The sequence below is a fragment of the Manis pentadactyla genome, chromosome 3 (genome assembly GCF_030020395.1).
Source record: "Manis pentadactyla isolate mManPen7 chromosome 3, mManPen7.hap1, whole genome shotgun sequence".
NCBI classification, from domain to species: Eukaryota; Metazoa; Chordata; class Mammalia; order Pholidota; family Manidae; genus Manis; species Manis pentadactyla.
This window is the reverse complement of record NC_080021.1, coordinates 195,315,710-195,341,955: the sequence shown is the minus strand read 5'-3', so window position 1 is coordinate 195,341,955 and position 26,246 is coordinate 195,315,710. Positions and strand designations below refer to the sequence as shown.

Below are 26,246 nucleotides of genomic sequence, written 5' to 3'. Positions count from 1 at the left end.
ATCCAAAAAGTATAGACTTACCTGAGAAAGTTATGTTCAAAATGTACCCTTCACTTTTTAAAAATATCCATTTATAGATAGAAATACTTAAATGGGTTGGCACAAAAACATACGCATATACAGAGAAGTAGAAATCAAAAATGACATTTAAACAACATACACATAAGTTAGAGCATAGCTATACCTGGGAAACTATTTCCCAATAGCTATTCATGAATGCCTCCTGACTCTGTTAAGCATTCACTTTTTCAAATAATAATCAAGTTCTCTTTGCAAGAGGCTAAAATGTACAGAAAATAATCCAAGGATTTGAAATTAAAAATTGAACAAGTGACTCTCAATAGGTTAAGTGTGAAGAGTGACATTTACACAAACCTTATGGTGAGAATCTGGTTGTCAAGTCATTAGCAAGTTATAAAGAGAGCCTTAAATACAATTACGACCTCAAGTAAGCAGTAGACCTGAGGGAGTAGAGCATGTTTCCTCTTATCTCCTCAGTTATATAAAGGGTAATACTTTGTGTTTGGTTCACATCAACGGCATTAAAGAATTAAGCAGTATCTGACAACATGAACACTACCTTAAAAAAATATATGTGGACCTGTTTTATTTTTGCAACTTCTACATGACTCTAAAATTATTTTAAAATAAAAAGTAAAAACAAAAGTCACACAAAACCTAAAATTTGTGTTAATTTCATGAGGCAATCAAAAAGGATGAATGAAAGAAACCTCCAAATTTCTAAGAGTTCAATTCTCACTTCTCCTGTCAAGAGATGCAGGTACATACCAAGAAAAAGGCTCAGAGTCTGTGTTGGATAGTCTACTGCCCACCAGACTTTTGGGAAAGACATTTCAGTCTCTCTAAGCCTCTGCTACACCCACCTCATTGGGGGTATAATATGCCTGTTGACTATAGCATCTATAAAAACATTCATTATTATTATTTAAAATGCTTTTTATTTGAATACTGCATTATTCCTTCATTAAATGGTGGAATATCTCTGAGATATGATTAACTATTTGGATTTCTTCAAGTTTATGAAATTATCAAATTAATCTTATACTTTTCAGTAGGGGCCCATATTTAACCAACAGATGGATCTAATAATAAACATAGTTATTACATCCTCGGATATGCTTCATAATAGAACTATAGCTTAAAAATGTTTTTAGCCACTTAGCCGTTTCCTATAAAGTTCATTAATTGAATTGGTTAACCTGTCACCTTAAAATTAGTTTCGTTAATTCTGAAAACCTATCTTTATTAGACCTGTCTAATAAAGTTTGATGGAGCACCAATATACAGTTTGAACATACTGACATCACACATAAAAAATGTTTGATGAAATACATTTTCCCTGCAGACATTAAAAATGAAATAAACAGCTCTTTTGAAGAAAAAAAGGTGATTAAGTCAGGAATGTCTTGAAACCCAAAAGAGGATTTTGGAAAACAAATTTTAAGGTCTGACAAAGAAAATGTATCTTTTATAAAATTGGAAATTGATGTGTACTTATAAATGATGCATCACAAAATGTTTTGTTATAACTTTAAAGTCTCAAAATCCATTATTATCCCTCTGTCCCATCAAGTACAATCTTAGGAAAAAAAATGTTATTCTCTGGATTAAAACTTTATTTTCCCATTAGCCTTTTAGGGTGTACACAAGTACAAGAGGAACCCTCTCAAATCAAGGCTTTATTCATTAAAACCTCAAGGCAGCCCATTTTAACATTGCAACTAATTTTGTTTCCTGGAAAATGTATTTAAAGCCCTAAAACAGGAATTATTTAAGTGGACAATTAAAAAAAAAACCCAAACACCAGCAGGAGCCTTATCATAATATAAAAATATTATTCAGTAAGATATTATCTTTGTAACAGTAAGAAAAAGCAGGATTTTCTCCACCCCCTTCCAAGTTTCCACAGTGTTCATCATTCAGCAGCAGTCTACTCACTTCCGATGAGTGTGGTCCATGCCACTGTTTGGTATTGGTTCCAACTTTGCATTTATCTGCCCACAGATATTTCCATAGCTGTCGTATCCTGACACTAGTCTCGCTGCTGCACCTGTTGCTACTGAAAAGCCACAAATAAATCCCTAGGAAAAAACAGAAAAAAAATAAACCATACAAATAAACCATTTCAATAGCAACAGTCACTACTTGATAGGATAATGAGCTTCTTTTGTCTGTCAAAGGGAACAAAGAGCTATCTTTCCTTATTGCAAACACTATTCCACTGTTTTCCTTGGATTTCACATAAGCAGCACAAAGCAGTCCACAGGGAAACACTATTTACTACCATAACAAAACAAATCTCAAGCTTTTACATCATAAAATCGTCTTTGCATTTTATAATAATAATAGCAGCTTCTCTGTATTGAACATCTGCTATGTGCCAGGCTCTGCACTAGGTGCTTACCATACATTATTGCTAATCCTCATGATGAGGAAACTGAGGCCAAGAGAGGTTAAATAAATTGCCCAAGACCACAGATGCTAGTAAAGATCAGAGCACAGAATCAAACCCAGCTTTCTTCATTCTTTTGTTTTATTTGGTTGTAAAAGAGTTCTGTTAAATGAACACCAGCAAGGGATGAAAGAAAAAAAACTCAAAGAACAATAGGTATGTGTGTTTTGAATTATTATCACTTCAGTGCACACAACACTTCTGTTTCTTTCCTGCAATAAAGCTGCTGTATACAAGCCAAAGAATTACACCATGAAGCACCGTCAGGCTCTTAATACTGAAGTCTCAAGGAGAGTGAGACACTGGGTCTGTGTGCCATAAAGTTCACTTCATTTCATAAGAATATGCTTCATCACAGTGCCAAAGGTGAATAAATGATAGGTGCTTCAGAACCGCATCATGCCTTCTAAGTCAAGTATGCACTGATCAAAACAAAGCAATAAAAGCCTACACTCAAAGGCAGGCTCCTGGGCCTAAGGACAGGAAGGAAGGTGAATCACTACTGATGAACTGACTGAATTGGGAGACAAGACTGGGGTGAAGAAATAATCTTGCAACTTGGTCTTTAAAGGGTTGAGTTTTGTTACCTTTACTTAAGTGGCTAATGAAGGCAGAGATTATCACTGTTTAACTCATCGTAGCCAAGTACCATGAGTAGTACTTATCTAAGCAGCCTCGCTTGACTTCAGGCCTACAGTGGTAAATATTGTACTAATAATATGCAGTTCCTCAGAGAGAAGTATTTTCTTTTGAAACATGCTTTCCTAAAAAGGCAAATAGACTATTTTTCTAATAACCCCTCTATTTTTATCATGCAGGTAAGGAACATGAGGGAGAAGAGTAGAAAGCATAGGTCTAGCTGGAGAACCTTCTTGAAACTATTCTTTGTACAAAGGTAGACTCAGGAGTAGAGACAATCCTTGATTCACTCCTCTTGCTCTCTGGTCCTTGTCAAATTACTTGACCTCTCTGTGCTTCAACTTACTCACCTGTAAAATGGAGATAATGAGTGTGCAGCTCATAAGGCTGCAGTAAGGATTAAATGAAATAATCTAGTAAAGTGGTAACAATTCTGATGGGCAGAGTAAAAGCTTATTGTTGTTAGAAATGAGACCACATTGTAAGGGAAAGACCACACAGGATTTTTGGGCAGTTAAGCCACCACTGATAATGAAATAGAGATGACTCCATTTTCTACTTGGGTGACCTTGGGCAAACTTGCTTAATTCTCCATGCCTCAGTTTACCTATCTATAAACTGGGGCTAAAACCAACTTGCCCCAAAGGCTGCTGTGAGAATTACATGAGGTAACACATGTAAACTGTCTGTCTCAATAAATGTTAGTACCCTTCAGACTCAAAGTAGCAGCTGCACTAGAGTTGGGCTGGTTGGTACCCACTCACTCACCTGCATCCACTGTCTCCCCTCCCCCTCTCCCAACTCCTCCAAGGAGACAGCAGAGCAATTATTCCCACTTCAAAACTTCAAGCCAATACTAAGGCATGAGAAAAAATAAATGTAATCCCTACCTATACACACACATGCAAATCAGCATGCCATTTTAAGCATATCCTTGAACCTCAAATTAGGAAACCCTACACTGAACAAAAACTAAAAGTGGAGGTAAATTTTAGGATCTTGAATGGCTCACCTTTCCAGTACAGTTCTTTAATAAGAAGCATCATAGAATAATAGAAAGGGAATCCATAATGATCTGGATTCAAACCCTCATTCTACCACTTATTACCTGTGTGACTTTGATCCAATTACTTATTTAATCTGTTTCCTTCTCATCCCTCATCCAAAATAGTATCATCTATTTCATAGCCTAATGATGCAGACTAAATGAGACAATTCATAATCTAACCCCTAGCTGGTTTGGTACATGGCAGGTGATCAATACATGGTAGCCATTAGTGGTAAATTTGACTAAGAAAGTCCGATCAAAGAGGTTGACAAGGATACTCAGGGACTAACCACAAATCCCTTCAGTTCTCTATCTTAGAACAAAAATTTCTAGGGGGAAAAAGTGAGAAATATTGTCAGTAATTTTTTTACCACACAGAAACATTCAGACCACAATTAAAACCTTCTTTCACTACTAGTTTAAAATAGCAAAGTCCTTGCATAATTAAAAGGTTATGTTCCTGTACTTTTTATAGGAATTTTCTCATGTTTGGTAAGTACTGTGTTACAGATTCCTTTAAAGGGTTTCTAATTTCCCTTTCTGACTATTTTTAACAATTCTGTTGGACATGTGGGGTTTTTTTTTTTATCATAAGCCATCTCACATCTCTCTGGGATGTAGGCAGAGTATAAATTATAAATATTACATATATATGGTAAAATAGGACACTGAACATTTTCACATTGGCCATTTTAACTTCTTAGTAGCTTCCAAGAGCATTAAAGAAAAGAGGGTGAGAAGCTGCAGGGGAGAAAGGACAGAGAACAGTAAGCTAATAAGATAGTTTGACTGTTACCCCAGGGACTTCCCGTATGGGACAAGCACAGACAATGGGGAACTAGGCCAAATATAATTGAAAATACTATCTTATTTTTTTTTTAATCCTGAAATCCAAATGCAGGAAATAATATACTTTCAGATGAGAAAATATGTGACATATGAAATTAAAATAGGGTAAGAGAAACTTAGAGAATACCCTCAATGATTTAATGGCTCTACAGTGGTGGGGCTGTAGGGTGGGGGCATTCAAAAGAAGGAAATCACATTAATAAAGCAAATTATAAGGGGGATGAGGAAGGCTTTTATAAGCCTATAGTAGAGAACAATCACTAAAAAAGTAAACCCTATTCATAGGGAAGAGACCACAGCTAAAATCTTAAAATGACTGATCTACTGAAGTGCTTTCAGAACAGCTATTTTAAGAGACAGGAGGAGGAGACAAATCTAATTACAAACAGGAGGTGACTCAAATCAGATAAAGACCACATGGTGGATCACAGACAAGACCTGGCAACTAACAAGTATCTACTGCCTAAGTGGGAGAAAGATAATTTGCTAATTAACAAACTGTGCTCATTTACTTCAACTTAAGTAAGAGCATTTGCTTAGTTTCATTCACTATTAGTCAACAAAAGGGACACATTTTATTTCATAGGCATGTTTGAATTTCACACCTGAAGCCATTACTATGCAACTGAGCAAGGCAGACGGTCTTAGTTTAGATTTGAGGAAAAACTACAATAGTCAATAAGACACAGGTGAAGGGTGGGGATGAAATATGAGTATGGCAGAATATTTCAAAGTTTTTAAATGGGGGAAAAAAGACATGTTTAGAGCTATCTCCCATGGATTAATGAAAATGTATCCAGACTTTTTTTTTTTCTTAAATATTACCTCTGTCAGCTCTATACATCCCTTATCTCTATCAATCCTTGGAGTCAATCTCCTAATAACTAATTTGTCAAACCTTGGAGTAACATTTGGCTTCTGTTCCTCCTCTTCTGAGAACCCGAAACAAGGAAGGCTATTAGAAACCAGTACATAGGGTAGGACTAGAAGGCCTGATGGAGAACTAATACTTTCGCAAACAAACTAAAAAAATTTTAAAATTTTGTCCATCTGCCAGATTTCTGGATTTCTTTAAAGTTTAACAGGAACTGTATTGTTGTAAGCAAGAGGAAAGAGGAAAAAAGGCAAGAATGATTAAGAGCCTAGGAAAAATACACTCCATAATCATGTATTGAGCATATTAAACAAATGCAAGACACCAAACAAGGTATGGAAGTGTTATAATACATAAAGTTTACCTTAAAAGAATGGAAATATTCTCAAAAGAAGAAAATAATGGGGCATGAGGAAGCAAAATCAGAGAGGCTCAGTTTCACAGCAACTTGGAGAAATGGAAAACACACACACACACAGATAGAGAGAGAGAGAGAGAGAGAGAGAGAGAGAAAGGAATATTAGAAATTGAACCCTGCTCTGCCCGAATACTCTGTATGATCCTGGGCAAGCCACTTTAAATTCTCTGAGCCTCCACTTCCTTAGCTATCACAAGGACTGAACCAGATTTATCTCTAAACCCCTTTCCTCTTCCAAAACTTTGTGATTCTGAGGGCAAGTAGATACACAGTAAAATATGTTGGAGTATAGTCAAGTACGGTGACTAAGAATAAAAGAAGTTACTAGGTTAAAAGCAAATGGGTTTAAATGAATTGTACACTGAAAAATAGTTAAAATGGTATATTTCATGTTATGCACATTTTAGTATAATTAAAAAAAAGGATTTAACAGAAAGTAGGTAGACTTTAAGTTAACTTTAGGGTAATTTTTGGCATACTGTTCTTCCTATTCTACACTCCTGGCAGAGGACAGACCATCACACAGATGACTAAATCCTGCAGTGAGTTTTTGAGTCTTTCACTTTGCACTGCATTCTCAACAATAGTTAATGAGGTAGAAACGCTATGCCCTGGGAACTAGACTAATGCTATAAAACATAAAAGGTCCTTGAAAGCAGTCTGAAGGGACAACCTAAGCAATGATGTCTCTTAAATCCAGCTCTAGTCCAGATCATTCTCCAAAATTCCAACTCTACATTTCCCACAGCTTACCTTTACCCACATATTGTACATCTCTAAAACTTATCTTATTCCACATTTCCCCAAACCATTTTCCTTTCCTACATAAACCTTATCTCCATTTGCAGTTCCATTATTTATGAGACCGCCCGCATATGAAGTAAGAGGACTCTCCTGTCCTCCCTCTCCATGCTCTCAGCCATCACCCCAGCTTCCTAACTCTGCACTAGAGGAAGCAGTAATGACAAACTATTTGGCCAGAGTCTGAGATATTGATTAGACTATGTTTTACTGGCAAGTGAGGTCCATGCTCTGAACACTTTTTTATTGTTCCCAATTCTGGGCACAAAGGAGGGACTCCCTCTTGATGTGTTGCCTTATACCTCTTCTCTCCTGGGTTCAATGTTACCACTGGGTAATCTAGACAAGTTACTGAACCTGTCTCTGTGTCTGTTTCCTTATCTGTAAAATGGGAATGATGGTAAAAATGGTATCTATTTGAGCAGCTGTGAAACTAAATGTTTCTGAGTCACATGTGTCATCTAGTCTACAGTAAGCAACAATTCCTATCAGGGGTAAGTTGTAGGGGGTCTCTGCATCTTTTATTTTCCATGGTAAGCAACTGTATTAGGATCACCCAGTCTCCTCTATTTCCTGCCTTTTTCTCATAAAGCTGGGCTGATTTGGTCCAGGTAACTTTCTTTTCTCTCTTCCCTCCCCCTGCCTGCCCTTCCCCACTCTTCTATTCTCACTAATACCTCTCCCTGAGACAGAATGAAGATGGACAAGCAGGAAAGGAAGGACCATTTGCCCACATGGCCCAAGCTTCATTCTACAACTCATGTTTACCAAGGAGTTCTTCACTGGGCATAATCAGGTGACCGCTTAGCTACTAATTAAGGAGCACTCTGTCCATTCCATTCTTGTTCCCTCATGTGTACAGAAATGGTGGTTTGGAAGCTGTGAACTAGAGTAGGACTTGAGCTGAAAAACACTACCCTAAATCCCTGACAAGAATCTCTTAATCATCTGTCTCTCATTTGCTTACAACACTGATGACACAAATGTTATGGATCCTACTTTTCAATCTCTCCCCTCCTCTCCTTTATCACTACTTTATTTCAGGTTTCCCACCTCTTATCTGGACTATTGCATCAGCCTCTAAACTGGTCTGCCTGAAATCTCTTAGTTTATAATGGCATAGCAAGCCATCTTCAACACTGGCTACCAGGGCCCTCTTTCTAAACCCAGCCATATCATTTCTAGATCAAAACTCTTTAGTGGTTTATCAGTGCCTACAACAGTGGCACTATTCAACCCCTGGCTGAATATAGCAATGCTAGAAATTAAATCAAAATCAGAGGTGGGATGCACAAACAAGTATTTCTTTTTTAATCCCAGCGGATTCTAGTATGCAGCCACTTGTCTAACATGAGAACCACTTGATTACTACCTTCGTGGAAAATAGAAATGTAGAAGAATAATGCTAATGTGTAATTTTTTAAATAGGATAAGCATATGCCCAGGAATTTCACACTGTTGATGGAAGTTCAAATGTAGAAGATGATAGCTCTCAGGAAGGCTGATAATAATTGACTTTGAAGAATACCCTTAAGTTCTAGACAACTCAAGCACAAGAAAATTCTGAAAATAAGCGAAGAAGTTGAAGGACAAATATTCATGAAGAGAGGAGCATGGGTAAATCAAAAGATTTAATGGTAAATATGAGTGAAAGATGACAAGATCTTAAAATATTATTAAAATAATCTTAAAAAGTCATCAAGGAGTGAGTAAAGAAGAGCAAGTAAGAACAGTGAATAAAGATATGGCTTGAATATTAGGCTGCAAGCAAATTGAGAAAGAAAATGACAATAAAAGAAGTGAACAGCTGGGTTAAAAGAATATTGGCAGAAAGTTCCAGTTCCTATTCTCTTTGCCACTTATTTATTACCAGTGTATTCCTAGACAAGCTAATATTTAACTTCATTATATCTTCCTTGTCTGGGATAAAACCTACTTCTTAAGGTAAAGATGAAAGCATCAAGCATAGAATAATGCTCAACAAATGTTTGTTGAATGCTTGTTTTAAAAAAGTGATACATAATGAAATCCAAAGAAAAATGTAATTCGGAAAAAAAACAGAAAACAAATACTCAGAAGACAAAAAACATTGGTCTACTGCTGTGCTAATATGGTGGGCCAAAGAACTTTGTGGTTTCTCCAGTTTCCACATGACAACATTTGATGTTAGCTCAATACCAAGAGGTAATCCATTAAAAGAATCATTGCAAAACAAATAACATTACGCTTGCATTTAAATGCACACACAGTGGGTCTTAATTACCATCACACTGAAAACATATTAATTACCATAGCATTAAAACGTTTCAGTAAACAAATAGCTCCTTACTCTCCTGTCACTCCCAAATCAGGCTATTAACATTAATGATTGCACTTTCCTGAGCTATTTTAGCACAGAAAATCAAAAGTGCCTCAAGTAGCAGGTAGATGTTTTTATCAATATAATTTGAAAGATCAGCTCCTATTTGTCCCAGGGTTAATTCGGTGGGTGGGAAGAGGTTATGGACTATTTCCGCAAGCAAACAATCTTTTCCACACTCTTCATGCACACCAAATTTGAGTTGCTACTCCATTAAGCTAAGACTCTTGAACAAGTCCTAAGTTAGGAAATGGGTATTTTGATGTTTTCTAAATATCTTAGGTTCAGTGGAACTGAGCTCTCTATTATTGTTAAAAACTAACCCTCTGTATTTTACTGGATTATTGTATCTCATTATAAAGCAGTAGTGCTTTCTTTTCCTTGGTTCAGAACCTGCAATTATGCCTTTTAGCCATGCATAGGGTTGTTCTGTGATTCCCAAATGGCTTTTGCAAGGAGGGCAATAGCAGAAATACAGGATAAGATTTTCCTAAAGAACCTCCATAAAAAGTATGGGGAAAGGGCCTTTAAAACTACACACAAGTGGGAGGAAAAAAGGCTGCCTGAGGTAGCATAATGGTGGTTTGAGTTGTAATGACTAAGAAAGAGAGGGCAATACTGCCTGAAGTCCCCTTGAGGGAGAGAAAAGTAGGTGGCAGAAATGAGCACTAGCCTGGAAGCCAGGAGACCAGGGCTCCATTCCCAGTGCTGCCATTAACCAGCAGAGCTGCCTTGGGATGGCCATTTCCATCTTTCGATCTGATGCTTTTAATCTGAGGATGATGGACCACATGAGGATTTCCAAGTCCTTTCTAGCTCTAAACATCAACTGTCTCTAAAACAGCTATTTTCTATCTTTTTTCCTGCCCAGCATACTGGCAGTGACTCTAAAATCCCTAAAGCCTGTGTCAGAAACACTTGCAGGGAATGGTGGGTATGTAGTTTGGATAAGTACACCCCAAACACTTTGCACCAAGTACTCTGCTCCTCCATCCTCTACACCCACTGAAAAATCACCAGGTCCCTTGATCTCTGACTGAGAGGTGCCACTCATTAGAGCATACACAGCAGGCAGCAGAGGCCTAGCCTGGGCAGGAGGAAGAAGCAGTGAGCAAATAGCCTCCTCTCTAAGGACGAACTAAAAAATGTCACAGCTAGGAGCATTCTAGATATCATCTATCAAAACCTCTAATTTTTATACAAAGGAACACAGAGCCCTGAGAGGAAAACCTGTGCAAAAAGAATCATCAGGTTTGTATAAATGAGTTGGATAAATACTCAGGACTCTTGACTCCATGGAGAGTGCTCTGCTCACCAACCCATTAAGATCACAGTTCACAAAAATTTATGTCAAATTAATTTGCTTTCTGAAATGATCTAGTCAGAAAGATAGATTTCCAATGCTCCTTAATTTCAATCTCAGTTTTCATATAGGAACCTCTCGCCCATCCCCCAAATAAACCCAAACAAGGGGGTACCAACTCCCAGTGAGTTGTATGGGAGAAAAAATAACTGGCTTCAATAGTATCCTAGGACCCTCAGTTATAAGCAAGTCAGGAGGGGTTAAAAAGAAATTGATAAATAACAATCTCCCTCTTTAAACCAAGTCCCCATCATTTCCTTGGGTCATGAGTTCAGGTTCTAATCCTGTGTGGGAGTTTCCTTACCATCCCAATGCAGAAGAGGATAAAAAGCAGCAGCCATGGTATATCTGTGCAGCTACGGTCCTCCAGTGGCTTCCATTCTCGTTTGGAGCTCTAATTGAAAATACAAATAAGAGAGTGGCAAATGTTAAATTTAGTTAAAATTAGGAAGGCACAAACACACCATTTATTCCTAGATTCCTTCTTTGCCTGACAAGTTTCTACTGAACTGTTAAGACATGATTCAAATATTTACCTTTCTGGAAGTTTACTGTAACTCCCACCCCTCTTTCTAGCCAAGTAGAGTATTGATTCCAGATTTTTTGACACCTCTGTTAGAATATTTAGCATGCTGAATTGGTATTGTTGACCTGCGTCTCCAGCAGATTGTAAGCTTTGCAAGAGAAGAGACCACTTATCTGTTGGGAGCCACACAAAGACAACAAGATGGCCACAGTTCATGAAGTTCCTGCTTCACTTCCTGGAGCTTAGCCGCAAGCCCGCGCGCGCCAACAAGAAAGCCCGCGCGCGCCAAGAGATACTCTTCTCCCCCTCCTTCCCCATTATCATATACCAATCAGAATGTAACTCGCTGCGCCATCCCTGCTATGCAGCCAATCCCCTGCTTACAAGTATCCTATGGCCCACTCTGCCCCTGAACACTGGTGTATATCTACCCCCGTCTTACAATAAAATTTGAGGGCTTGATCAGAATACTGTCTTGCCTTCGCTCTTCTCTCGCCCCCATTTTCTTTCAGGTCGGATCCCCCTCGTCCCCACAAATAACTAGGTCCCGCTGGACGGGACAAGTGGCGCCCAACGTGGGGCTCGAGGCGCGGATCCTTCGCAGGCGGACCCCCGAGTAAGATATCGTCTGGCCAGACCCCTTCTTGATGAAACAATAGGAGACGCCTTTCGCCGCTCACGGAGGTCGTCGTCCCTGGTGAGTACCGGCCGCCTTACAAGAAAATGGGAACTAAATTAAGTAAAGAAGCGGTCTTCATAAGAGACCTAAAAAGTTCACTTAGGGAGAGAGGAGTTCGAGTTAAAAAGAAAGACTTGGTAAAGTTTTTTATTTTTGTTGATGAAGTCTGTCCGTGGTTTATCATTAATGGCCCCGAAATTCATCCTAAAAAATGGCAGAAAGTAGGTAGAGATTTAAATGATTATCTTATCAAAAACGGCCCTGACTCTGTTCCTGTTTCAGTATTTTCCTATTGGGGTCTTATCAGAGATATTGTTGAAAATACTGACCCTGATAAACGTCAACTCTTGTCAGTGGCAGAATATTGCCTCCGCCCCCTATCTCGGGCGGCCTCAAAATCGTCTCTTTCGAGTGATCCCCCTGCCCCAAAATCAGCTAAATCCCCCTCCCCTAGCCCGACACCATCTTTGCTCGGTGCCCTCCATGATACCCCTCCCAAATGTTGCATTTATCCGCCTCTCCCTCGAGATTCGGACTTTGTCGATACACAAAAGGTTTTTCCAGTCGTGACTAAGAGCCAAAATGGCGAGCCTTTAGATCCGGGAGACGCGGCTGAACTAGAAGACGAAGCGGCCAAGTATCACAACCCAGATTGGCCCCTTGCCGCCCCGTCGCTTAACCCCCCTTCTTACACACCCCCAGTTTTGAAAAGAGCCTCTTACACTCCCTCTATTCAGCCTCCCAATGTTTGCGCCCCGGCCTTTTTGCCCCCGTCGGCCCCTCCGCTACCCCCTCCGGCTCCCGGTCCTGTTAGCCCCCCTACCAGCACTAAAGACCTAATAGCACAGATAGTAGAACAAAGAATAACTTGCCATCTCCAAAAATTAGTTGTCTCCCAACCAGTTCGTCCCGCATTATATTCGCAAAGGGGCCTCTCTAAGAAACCGCTTACAGCCACAAAACCTAAAAAACAACCTAAAAAACTGCTCTTTCCTGTTCTTACCCGGGCCTCCGCCCGCTCTGGCCCCACCTCCACAACACATAGCCCGGAGGAGGGCGATCTTGAAAGCGACGGCGAAGACGCCCCTGCTGCTCAGGAAATAGAAAGTGAGGGAGAGGAGCAGGCTGAGCCAGAGCCGGCCGAGCCTGCTGATGGCCCTAGAGAATTTCACAAAATCCATTTCAAAAGCTTAAAAGAGCTGAACGCGGCCGTTAAAGCTTATGGCCCCAATGCCCCTTTTACCCTTTCTGTTCTTGATTCGCTGTCTCGAAGAGGACATTTACTCCCAGGTGAATGGCTGCGTATAGTCCAGGCTGTGCTTACCCGTGGTCAGTTTTTAACTTGGAAGGCAGATTTTGCTGACCGCTGTCAGACCATCGCTGCTGCCAATGTAAAAGACCCTCATTCCCCAACAGCGTCCTAGACTTTTGATAAGCTTACGGGACAGGGCAGATATATCTCTGAAACCAGGCAGCAGCGCCTTCCCCTTGGTCTTTTATCTCAAGTGAAAGATGCCGCTTTGGGCGCTTGGATATCACTCCCTGCTTCCAGGACTGCTAACACTCCTCTAACTAAGATCACTCAAAGCTCGCAAGAAGACTATAGCGAATTTGTTAGCAGACTGTTAGAGGCCGCCGAAAGGACCCTTGGTTCCGCGGCTGCCAATGATAAGATTGTAAAACAGCTAGCCTATGAAAACGCCAATTCGGCATGTCGAGCCGTCCTCCGCGGTAAGACTCGAGACAAACTCTTGATGAAATGCTGAGAATGTGTAGAGATGTCGATCCTTTTACATCCAAAGTCCAAGCCCTTTTAGCTGTAGGTGCCGCTGTTCAAACTCCCCCGGCTTCTTATCCTCCTTCCTTCCCCAGGGGCGCACCGCCTATGCGTAACTGCTTTAAATGTGGACAGCCAGGCCATTTCGCTCGCCAATGCCCTACCACAGCTCCTCCTCCTAGAGTTGGGTCAGTCCCCGGTATTTGCCCTCGCTGCCATAAGGGGCGGCACTGGGCCAAAGAGTGCCGTAACAATCCAACAAATCCTTTTTACAGTACCACAAATCCTTTCACCCCCCCTTTTCAGGGAAACGAGCTGAGGGGCCAGCCCCGGGCCCCCCAGCCAATTCCATTTCAGCCGGCCTCGGGGAACAGCCTAGCTGTAGCACTCCCGCCCTCTATCGGGCCACACCCGGGAGTGCAGGACTTGACCTCTGTGCCTCCTCCTCAACAATATTAACGCCTGAAGAGGGAATTACAATTATTTCCACAGGAATTTATGGCCCACCTCCCAAAGATACTTATTTTCTAATTTTAGGGCGAGCTTCCACCACAATAAACGGCCTTATTGTCCACCCTTCCTTAGTTGACAATGACTATACTGGAGAAATAAAAATTCTTGCTAGTGCCCCCCAGTGCCCTGTCAGCATTATGAAAGGTCAGCGCCTTGCGCAGGCGCTCCCCCTCCCTTTAAGTACATCTCACCCTGCTATTCATAAGCAGCGAGGCTCCTCTACCCCAGGTTCTTCAGACTTATATTGGATCCAAGCTATTACTAAAGAACGCCCCACTCTTAAACTTAAAATCCAAGGAAAAGTATTTGAAGGAATTTTAGATTCGGGGGCCGACTCTACGGTCATATCTCAGGCTTCATGGCCCTCCAGCTGGCCCTTACACGCTTCCTTGACCCATCTACAAGGAATTGGGCAGTCAAGAAACACCTTACAGAGCTCACAGTTATTAAACTGGGAAGATGAAGAAGGAAATACCGGATTCATTCAACCCTTCGTAGTTCCTGGGTTGCCGGTAAATCTTTGGGGAAGAGATATCCTTTCTCAAATGAAGGTCATCATGTGTAGCCCTAATGAAGTTGTAACACAGCAGATGCTTTCACAGGGTTACCTCCCTGGTCAGGGGTTGGGCAAACTAAAACAGGGAGATCCCAACCCGATACTGGCCACGCCTAAGATAGACCGCTCAGGTTTAGGGTTTGAAAAACATTTTTCGTAAGGGCCGTTGCTCCTCCTGCACTCCAGGCAGACAAGATTACTTGGAAAAGTGATGTTCCTGTCTGGATCGATCAATGGCCCCTTACCACTATAAAATTAAATGCAGCCATAGAGTTAGTGCAAGAACAGCTGGCTGCTGGACATATTGAACCTTCTACATCCCCTTGGAACACCCCAATCTTTGTAATCCAAAAGAAATCAGGCAAGTGGAGGCTCCTACAAGACCTCAGGGCGGTTAATAAGACTATGGTCTCTATGGGCGCATTACAACCGGGAATTCCCTCTCCAATAGCCATCCCTAAAGGGTATGTCAAATTAGTAATTGATCTAAAAGATTGCTTTTTCTCCATACCTTTGCATCCTGATGATTGCAAACATTTTGCCTTTAGTATACCCATTACCAATTGTGTAAGGCCTTCTCCCCGGTTTCAGTGGAGAGTTCTCCCACAAGGAATGGCCAACAGCCCCACTCTTTGCCAAAAGTTTGTAGCCCAGACTATAGACCCCTTTAGGTTGCTCTTCCCCACTTTGTATATTATCCATTATATAGATGATATTCTTCTTGCCGGTCCTGACCAGCAACAGCTCTATGCGGCCAGTCAACAGCTAGTCACTGCCCTCCGAGATCGAGGACTACAAATTTCCCCAGAAAAAGTCCAGGTCCACCCCCCCCAACTTTTTTTAGGCTTTGAATTATTTTCTAATAAAATCCTCACTCAAAAAATTCAGTTAAAGAGAAGCTCCTTAAACACTCTTAATGATTTTCAGCGTCTGCTAGGAGACATCAACTGGCTCAGGCCTTATTTAAAGCTGACCACCGGAGAGTTAAAGCCCTTGTTTGATGTCCTACGTGGAGACCCTGATCCTTCCTCCCCCCGCTCGCTTTCATCAGAAGCACAAAGGGCATTAACCATTGTAGAGCGGGCTATTTCTGAACAGACCATTAGCTACTTCTCTCCACATCTAAGTTTGTGGCTGCTCATTTTCCCTACCCCCTTCTCCCCTACAGGAGTCCTTTGGCAAAACCATCCACTATTTTGGGTTCATTTGCCAGCCTCCCCCCCTAGAGTCTTAGCTACCTATCCTCAATTAGTTGCTGCCCTCTTACGTTTAGGCCGAGAGGCAGCTCTCAAGTTGTTTAGGAGAGACCCTGAAGTTATAACCCTCCCATACAATACATCTCAATTACAATGGCTTATTCAACATGATGATGATTGGGCAATTAGCTGCACCTCCTTCCAGGGGACAATAGACAATCATTACCCTGCAGACAGATTAGTCCAGTTCCTTCAAAAGACCCCAGTTGTCTTTCCCAAGAGGACTAAAACCACGCCAATTGCTGGGGCCGTAATGGTGTTCTCTGATGGGTCCTCCTCCGGTATAGCCGCTTTCAGTATTAATGGGCAAGTTACTCGAATACAGACAGACCTCTCTTCTGCACAACTTGTTGAACTAACTGCAATAATCAAAGTTTTTGAGCTTTTAATAGATGCCCCCTTTAACCTTTACACTGACAGTGCCTATGTAGCAACCTCTGTTCCCCTATTAGAGACAGTGCCTTACATACGTCCCTCTACAAATGCTTCCCCCCTATTCGCAAAATTGCAAAAATTAATTCTAAACCGCGATGCCCCTTTTTTCATCGGGCACATACGCGCTCACACTGGCCTTCCAGGGCCGCTTGCCAAAGGCAATGACAGAGTTGATCTGGCGACTCAATTAGTAGCCTCTGTCACGTCAGACTCACCCTTGGCTGCAGCCCAACGGGCTCATGAACTACATCATCTCAATGCTCATACTCTTAGACTCAAATTTTCAATCACCCGAGAACAGGCCCGCCAAATAGTTCGGCAATGTCAAGGATGTCTAACTCTCCTCCCAGAGCCTCATAACGGAATCAACCCCCAGGGGTTAGTTCCAGGAGAGATATGGCAAATGGATGTCACTCATTACCCTCCCTTTGGTAAATTAAAATATATCCATGTGTCTATTGACACATGTAGTGGTTTCCTATGTGCATCCTTGCAAACGGGAGAGGCAACTAAAAATGTTATTACCCATGTTCTCTCATGCCTGGCATATCTACCACCACCTAAAATCTTAAAAACTGACAATGGGCCTGGATACGCCAGCTCTAGCTTTAAACAGTTCTGTGCGCAGTTAGGTATTAAGCACATAACAGGAATTCCCTATAATCCCCAAGGCCAAGGCATTGTTGAAAGAGCCCACTTAACCCTTAAAAACATGTTATTCAAACTTCAGTCGGGGGGAGAAGTACTCTATCCGAAAACAGGTAATGCAAAGACACTCCTAAATCATGCACTGTTTGTTCTTAATTTCCTTACTTATGACTCCGCGGGTAAAACCGCTGCTGATCGCCTTTGGCATCCCTCCACGGCAGATAATTATGCACAGGCTATGTGGAGAGATCCGATGACCAACACATGGCACGGGCCTGACCCTGTGCTCATATGGGGGAAAGGACATGCTTGTATATATGATGCTAAGGCACAAAATGCCCGATGGCTCCCAGATAGGCTCATTAAACTCCTAGACACAAATAGAGGCAAAAACAATAATAATTCCAGTCCAGGGCATATTAACCCCTGAGAAGCCTTCCCTTTCTGTTTATTTTCAGGAGGCAAAAATGAAGATTTCTACACTATTGACCCTCGTCATGACCTTTCGCCCCGTTTGGACCCATCAGATTTTCAATTTCACCTGGACAGTCACCAGTGAAGCAGGAGACGTCGTTTTCAGTTCTTCTACCTTAGCAAGTTCCCCCCCATGGCCTGTTCTTGCCCCTGACCTCTGTGACTTGGCCGCTGGAGCTTCTGCAGCCTGGGGGACCCCAGACATTTACTTTCCTTTTTCCACCTCCCCTGAGACCTACCCTGAGGGACAATCTACCACCTCTCCTGGGTGTAACAACACCCCTAGGAGAACCTACCTCAGAGAAACAGAATTTTATGTTTACCCGGGAGCTCATAGAGATCGAGCCCTTAACTATAAATGTGGATATAGAGACTCCTATTTCTGTGACTCCTGGGGGTGTGAGACTACAGGAGATGCTAGTTGGAAGCCTAGCTCCACCTGGGATTATATAACTGTAAGTAGGGCTTGGAATCCCAAGCCTAACTCAACTGTTACCCCAGAATGTCAAAGCACCCAATCCACAAGGGGGCGATGTACACCGCTCTCCATTGCCTTTACTGACAAGGGAAAAAGGGCCCCTATTGATAGATGGCTCAGGGGACATGAATGGGGGCTAAGGCTTTATGTTTCAGGAAAGGACCCTGGGCTCACTGTTAAAATCAAATTAATTCGATCCATTCCAAACGCCAACAAGCACGTTGTCCTTGGCCCTATTGCCCCTAAGGCAAGAGACCCAAGACCTTCTAACCCTTCTCCCCTGTCTACTAGTACTGTTTTCCAGGCCTTGCTCCCCCCAGTTTTACCCTCTACAGGCGAAATCCTTAAAAGGCCTGGCTAATGTGACTGCAGAATCCCTTAACTCCACTGGATATAGCGAGTGCTGGTTATGTTTCTCCCCCGTTCCCCCGTTTTACGAAGGGATAGCAGTTTTAGTAAACACCTCAGCAGACCTCATACTTACCAATGACTCCAGCAAGACTCGCTGGTCAGACCCCTCCCGTTTTTCAGAGACCTCTCCGGGTCTCACATTGACGCAGCTTTCGGGAATAGGCCTCTGTATACATAGCCCCGTCTTGCGTCTACCCCCTCAGCTAATACCCATTTGTAACAGCTCCTTCTCACCCCCGCTGTCCTATGAATTCCTTGTCGCGCCCAACGGTACTTATTTTGCTTGCTCCTTTGGCATAACGCCCTCTGTTAACCCGCGCTTGCTAATATCTAACAATGAATATTGTGTTTTAGTCATGCTCATGCCCAAGATTTCCATACATCCCACCGAAGACCTCCTTCCATATTACTCGGGCTCTACTCGCACTAAGCGTGAGCCAGTAACCGCCATTACCTTATCTGTGATATTAAGATTAAGAGCAGCTGGGGCTGGAACAGGCATTGCCTCCATAATTACTTCTAAACAACAATATTATGCTCTTAGTCAGGCTATTGATAAAGACATACAAAATCTGCAAGAAGGTTTAGACAGCCTGAAAGAATCTGTTGTCTCTCTCTCTGAGGTAGTGCTCCAAAATCGCCGAGGGTTAGACCTCCTTTTCCTGAAAGAAGGAGGCCTCTGCGCTGCTCTTAAAGAAGAATGTTGCTTCTATAAAGACAAAACAGGGTTAGTGCAAGATAGCATTGATAAAGTTAAGAAAAACCTAGAAGCCAGGCAAAAACAAAGAGAAAAGGATGAGGCCTGGTATAAAAACTAGACCTCTGCCACCCCTTGGTTAACTACTCTGATCCCCACCATCCTTGGACCCTTGGCAGGATTCTTCCTTTTAGTGTCTCTTGGCCCTTGGGCCTTAAGAAAACTGACAGTTTTTATTCGAGAGCAGGTTGACCAGCTCGTCAAGCCAGCGGTTGCTGTTCATTATCACAGACTTACAGCCTGTGATGAAGAGTCTTACACCGAACCAACCAATGCTCCCGGTCTCCGGTTCTCAACTTTACAGGCGCCTCAACCATGGTACCATCGATTCTGGCACCGTACTTAATGTGGCCCATATGCTGGTCAGCCAGAACCAGACATACCCCTAACTATGAGGGTATGGGCATCGAGATGAGTGCGAGACAAAGTACCGCAAGGGAGGGTTCTTCCTAGAACCTCTCTGGTCCTCCCTGAGAATACGCCTGGCTTGCATAGAGGTTGGTATCCATATGTACATAAAGCCTTGATATATTAAGATCAATTTGGCTTTCAGCTCTGCCTCTCCTCCCTAAAAGATACCGAGAGCATTTGCGAAATGTTACCCTGCTGGAGGAGCCAGGCCTCTATTCCCTCACTCGATTAAGGCCCACCTTTCTGAAATAAATAGAAAGGGAGGAGATGTTGGGAGCCACACAAAGACAACAAGATGGCCACAGTTCATGAAGTTCCTGCTTCACTTCCTGGAGCTTAGCCGCAAGCCCGCGCGCGCCAACAAGAAAGCCCGCGCGCGCCAAGAGATACTCTTCTCCCCCTCCTTCCCCATTATCATATACCAATCAGAATGTAACTCGCTGCGCCATCCCTGCTATGCAGCCAATCCCCTGCTTACAAGTATCCTATGGCCCACTCTGCCCCTGAACACTGGTGTATATCTACCCCCGTCTTACAATAAAATTTGAGGGCTTGATCAGAATACTGTCTTGCCTTCGCTCTTCTCTCGCCCCCATTTTCTTTCAGGTCGGATCCCCCTCGTCCCCACAAATAACTAGGTCCCGCTGGACGGGACACTTATCATTTTCCAGCTTCTAACATGACACCTGACAGTTCATGATGTGTACTTAGAAAGGGATTTTTATAATGAATAAACAAGCACACAAATTCTTCCAACTTCAGTCTTAGTGGTAGATTTTTCTTTGTCCAAGATGCTAGACTTAAAAATTTAGAATGTGCTTTATATATGTTCTCTTCTAGGAAGGAATCACATTAAAACGAATTTCTATTTAGGGTAGTTTCTTTTAAATCTAATAAAATTCAAGAAGGAAAAACTAAAAACACTTTTTTACAGACAGATCAGGACAAGTCCTAAGCCACTATCCATGGGTTTTCATTCTGCTTTTCAGAAGTATAAAGAGTTTCCGGAACACAGAGATCCCCTAACTAAAGAACTAGAGGCACTTTAAAAGTTAATTCTCAAAGTATTGATTGGAACTGTTTGCATTTTTTTTCTTATAGCAAGTCTTAGGTTCTCAAGTCAGCTCACAAATTCCTTTTAACCACAATGTACTTGAAATAAAAATGTTGGATTCTCTGATAAACAAAAATCCCTCTCATACTCTCTCCTGGGAAAAGTAAGCAGAAAAGACAGAGAGAAGAGTAGCCTTGGGAAACATCTGGGAAAAGTTCCTGCAAAAAGAAGTCTGGGCCCTCCAGTGGTTTCTATGACAAGGTCCAGGAAGCTATTTGGAGAAGCCTTTCCAGTAGGAAAGGGCACCACCAGAAGAAGGCTGGACATAAGGCAGCCCTCTAGTATAATTAGTATTTAGAGTGCAAGAGAGGAACTAGTTCTCAATCAGGTTTGCTCAGCTTTTCCTCCTTCTGAAAAAATAGTTCTTAATTATGTACCCTTTGATAACCTGATGAAAGCTACAGGTTCTTTTCTTGAGAGGTATGCATATATCTGCTTAATTTTCATAAAACTTTAGGGAATTCAGACCCCAGGTTAAGAACTCAACTTTAAAATACTGCTTCTTCCTGATTCCTAAAGTGCTAACTAGGTTTTCCTTATCAACTTCCTTACATTGTCCAATTGTTCAACAACAATAAAAGAGCTACCAACCTTGATAGTTTGTTCCCAGACACCCATCCAAGAAAACAAGAGCACTAAGTTATTCATGGAAAAAAACTTACCCCAAGACTCTAACTAGAGTTAAAGACTAAAAGTGAGTAGGCAGTTTTTTCCCAGAGGAATGTAACACTATAGCAAATGGATAATGGACTCTGTTTTCTCTCCCTGGCTCTGTCTTTAGTTAGGTACATGACTTTAGATAAATTGTTTCATCTCTCTGGGTGACAGGCAGGAGTCAGACTGGATCTCAGGTTCCTTCCATCTCCAGAATTTAATCTATAATCAGGAATGCAGTTTTGTGAAAGTTTTTGTTGTAACAAGAAAAAACCTACAAAAAAATGTTAATTTGACATTATTCCTTGTTATTCAAATAAGAATGTTTGTACTGTGGCTTGTGTTTTGAAAGACAGTTGCTCACAGTATGAACAAAGAATGTTTCTTTGTATTAAATAATTTCAACCTTGAATAATACCCATTACAGTAAAATTACTTACAAACACAGAATATGGACACCTCTTTGAAATTTGTTATATTTATTCTAAAATAATTTCCAAAGCAACAGCTACTTTAAAATACTCTGTTTCAATATTTAACAGTATGCACTGGGGGTGGGGAGGAGGCAGGGAGCCTCAGACTGGACTGCCCAGTTTCATTACCCACAACTATTTTCTTACTATTTTTACCTCAGACCAACATCCGGTTTTTAATGCTTAAATTTTCACCTATAACATAAGAAAGTAGGATTTCACTCTTGACTAGAAAAACACAAGGATTTGATATCTCAACAATTCAATTCAACTGACTGTAGGCCACTTCTGGGCCAAACACACAGAAAATAGAAAACTTTCACTGGGGATAAGAAATGGAGAGGGGACTGGGGTTACAGACAAAAAATAGTGAAAGAGTATAGAGTGTAGTAGAAGGACACAAAAGAGGGGTTGGTCCCCCTCAGATAAACACAGGCTTCTCAGAGGAAGGGCCACTTACTTAATAGGGCTGTTCTGGGATTAAATGTGAGCATCTGTCACATAGTAAGCACTAATTCTTGGTTATTACTCTTTTTCATCAATTCTCATTTCAGTTAACCCTCTCTTTACTGTTAAAATATCCTTTTACCAGGTAGACCTTTCCATTTAAAGGAATAAAAAGAATATAAAACTCACCTTTCCACTTCCATTTACTAAAATTTTGACTTAATGATAGCATATTTCCTTTTGCTACTATTTTTAATGCTGTAATCTATTGATTACTATTAACTAGGCACTATACCCAAAGCTTTACATATATTATGTCTTCTAAAACAGCTCTCTGATGTTGATATCATCCTTATTTCACAGATAAGGAAACTCTGGCTCAAAAGTTAAATAATCAGCCGCAAGTTTCACAGCTGTGCAACCAGGATTTGAACCCAAGTCTGTGGCTGCAAAGCCAAAGCCAAATCCAATGGCAATGTCATTCATTTGCACTAGTCAGTAAAGAGCAAAAACCTCCATTAGTTTTTCCTCACATTGCAAAATTTGGGAGCCAACCCAATAATTTAAAATCTTATAGGCACAGAGAAATAAAGTGAGATGTTTTATGAGCCATGAAATTTTTCAAGCAAGTCAGGAAACCCAACAGTTGAAAAATTTTATGATTCTTTAACAGGTTTAACCAAGTGCAACTGGACTTAATGCTGCCTGTTTCTTACAATTAAAGTCCACATAGACTTGATAAACGTAAAATGTTTTGCAAAAGTACTTTTTAAATGTAATTTGCTTTCCTTTTCCAAATTCTATGAAAGATTAACTCAAGTTGTCAGTAAATGTTAGGTCCCTTCCCCTTCACAAAATCCGACAATTTAGGAACTAAAGCAGCCTAAAGTAATCATACGGCCCAGATATTTAAAGAGAGTGACTGAGACCCAGGGAAGGGAAAAGAAGGACTTGCTCAAGGGACCTCACTTAACTCTCAAAACAATACTGTTAGTCATTACTGTATTATTATGTTATGCATTATATTATATACCCATTTTTTCCACTTTGTAAAAGAGAAAAGCAAGTTTCAGGGAAAATTAAGTGGAAAATCTATTTCTGAAACCTGAGCCCTCAAACTGTAGCAGGGAGATAGAAACTACAAGCAAGAATTAAGGAAATAAAAAAAAAAAAACATGGTAACAGAGATGAAGAATGCCTTTGTCAGGCTCATCAGCAGATTAAACATGGCTCAGGAAAGTTCAATACATTCAGGGATTAGGTCAACAGAAATTACCCAAAGTGAAACACAAAGAAAGAAATGAATGAAAATTAAAAACCAAGAACAGAGCATCCAAGAACTATTGGACAGTTTCAAATGGTCTAACGTATGTTCAATTGGAATCCCAGGAGAAGACAGAATGTGGCAGAGGATATATTAAAAGAAATAGTGACTGAGAATTTTCCAAAAATAATGAAAGAAATCAAAGCACAGATCCAAGATGCTATGAGAATATTAAGCAGGATGAACACACACATGCATGTGTGCATGCATGCACACACATATGCAAACCCTACATGTATTACACTGAAAATCTTGAAAACCATAGAGATCATCTTGACAGCAGCAAGATGGGGAGGGGAGACACACTGCATGCAGAGAAACAAAGATTAACCAAACTTACTGTCAGAAACTACGCAAAGCAAAAAACCATGGAACGACATATTTAAATTGCTGAAAGAATTTTAAAAAAAACACTATTAACTCAGAATTCTATATTTTCTATTTAAGACAGAAGTACAAAGCTTTCCAAAAGGTTTCCAAAAGGTTCATACAGTAACCTAATAACAGTATTACCTGATGCTATGAGACTTTCCTTGATACACCAGATTGTTATAGACATGGCTTGAAAATTATGAAAAAATGTGCTACAAAAAGGGGACAAATGCTAAGAAGTTACTTGATTTTCAGACAATATACTCTTAAGCATTCTGCTGGTCCTTAAAAAAATACTGAGCATCACCAAAGAGTCAAAGCCAGATAAGATAGCCCCTGCCCTCACTGAGCTCCAGTTTAGTGAGAGAAACAAATTAAGTACTGTATCATGACTGATGCCAAGATAGAGGTGTATAAAAAGAGATGGGGAACGATTAAGCAAATATTTGTGAGATCTGTTGAAATTACCTCATAAACTTCTGAAGAAAACACTGGAAAATGATCCTTTGGTGTCTAAAATAGAATATGTTTTGTGCCCCAAACATACTACAAATTCTTGCTAGCTCTGATAGGGAAATACGGACTGCCAAATAAGAATCATTCTACTCAGAAAAGTTTAGTAGTAAATGAATAGAACATTAAGTTGATTTAAACAAAAATCAGCCATTTCTCACTTTGTATCCATTAAGATTTCTCTATACTAAAGATTTTATTGCAGCTTGATTTGGGAAGGGGCCTTTCTGTCTTGAAAAAGAGGAAAAATATATTCCCTTGTTTTCTGACACAATTAACACAGGACTGTATTTACTAAGTAACTAGAATAATACTTTTCTGTTGATGTCATTGGCAAGATTCCTACTAACACTGACTTAAGTACTATCTAGTCACATACATCGAGTTGCTGCAACTTGGAATTTCCGTTGGGCTAAATGCCTCCAGGCTCCCTTGTCCTTTCCCAAGAGTGAGCCAGAAAACTGCGTTCTCCTATATTCACAGCAACAGTAAGTGACAAACTGAGAAACTAGTCCAAAGGAAGAGGTGTACAGGGAGTGTCAACACTGCAAATAAAGGACAAACCAGTGTCAATTCCAACACTATTTGGGCCAGCAGATTACAACTGCAGTATTGTTCATACTTCTGTTTTGATCCATCGGGAGGTATACCATGAGTGTTCATTACTAATAATTAAGAACTGAAGCTCAGAAATTTAAGCAGAATCAAGATTATGCTTATAAGACCATCAACACATGCTTACACTCCTACAGCCCAGCAATAAGGAGTTAAACTGGTAGGCCAGGGGTTGCAATAACCTGAAACCTACACCTAATGACAAGCATATGAATGCCATCCTTCATGTGTGCCTAGATCTCTGCACCACAGACCCATCCTTCCTATCCATGCTACCTTTTCCAGATTCCAATGAAAAGCTAACTCTGCATGTGACAGACAAAGCAAGCTAAGATGTGGCTTCTAACCACGCACAGATTCCCAGAATGTATCCTTGGGAAGTGTTTGCTAAAATTGGTTGAGTAATTAAGCAAATCCCCCCTCCCCAACTGTTTTCTTGCCCATCATAGTCTCTACTTCCTGGGTAAACAGATCACCTCCAAAACAAGCTCATATTTCCCGAAGCTATTCTATAGTTTTCATTGTCCCAGCTACTCTTTGGCACACACTGCATGCCTCTAAAATAGTCACTGAATGCATCTCCAAGGTTACTGCTACATAGACATTTGTGTGATCTAAGTACATGTGTGGCAAACATTGGACTACCTTTGAGGACTTTATTTTGCTCATGACACAAAGGTTTTACACAAAAACCTCCAGTCTTAAAGTCAAAAAGTTATACACTCCAAATCTTCAAAACTCCCTCCGAGGACATACTGCTTCATTAAATCCCCCAATATGCTGTTATTTGCACGGAGTAGTAACAAAAGAATAAAAGAGCTGGTGTGTATCATTTTTGCCACAATTTTCAATAGAGTGAGCAGATCTGATTGAAGTTGGGTGGCAATAAAACATGGAGGCTTTCAGCCTTCTGTTCACAGCACCTGCAAATATAATCTTGTAATAGGATTTTGAAAGACATTGCCTGTCCTGTGGGAAAGCTCTCAAGG

The 26,246-nt window shown here is 40.9% G+C and overlaps 1 protein-coding gene across 4 annotated transcripts in view; it reads right to left on the bottom strand.

The window, feature by feature from the left end:
- SLC44A1 (solute carrier family 44 member 1) overlaps positions 1 to 26,246 on the bottom strand; it is a 178,020-nt gene that overhangs the window by 114,444 nt on the left and 37,330 nt on the right. For all 4 annotated transcript variants that reach the window (XM_036903292.2, XM_036903291.2, XM_036903289.2 and 1 more), the window contains exons 2-3: positions 11,129 to 11,218; positions 1,960 to 2,102 (exon numbers count right to left, since the gene is read on the bottom strand). In XM_036903292.2, coding sequence (XP_036759187.2) covers positions 1,960 to 2,102; positions 11,129 to 11,218 — 233 coding nt within the window. The remainder of the gene's footprint in view (positions 1 to 1,959; positions 2,103 to 11,128; positions 11,219 to 26,246) is intronic.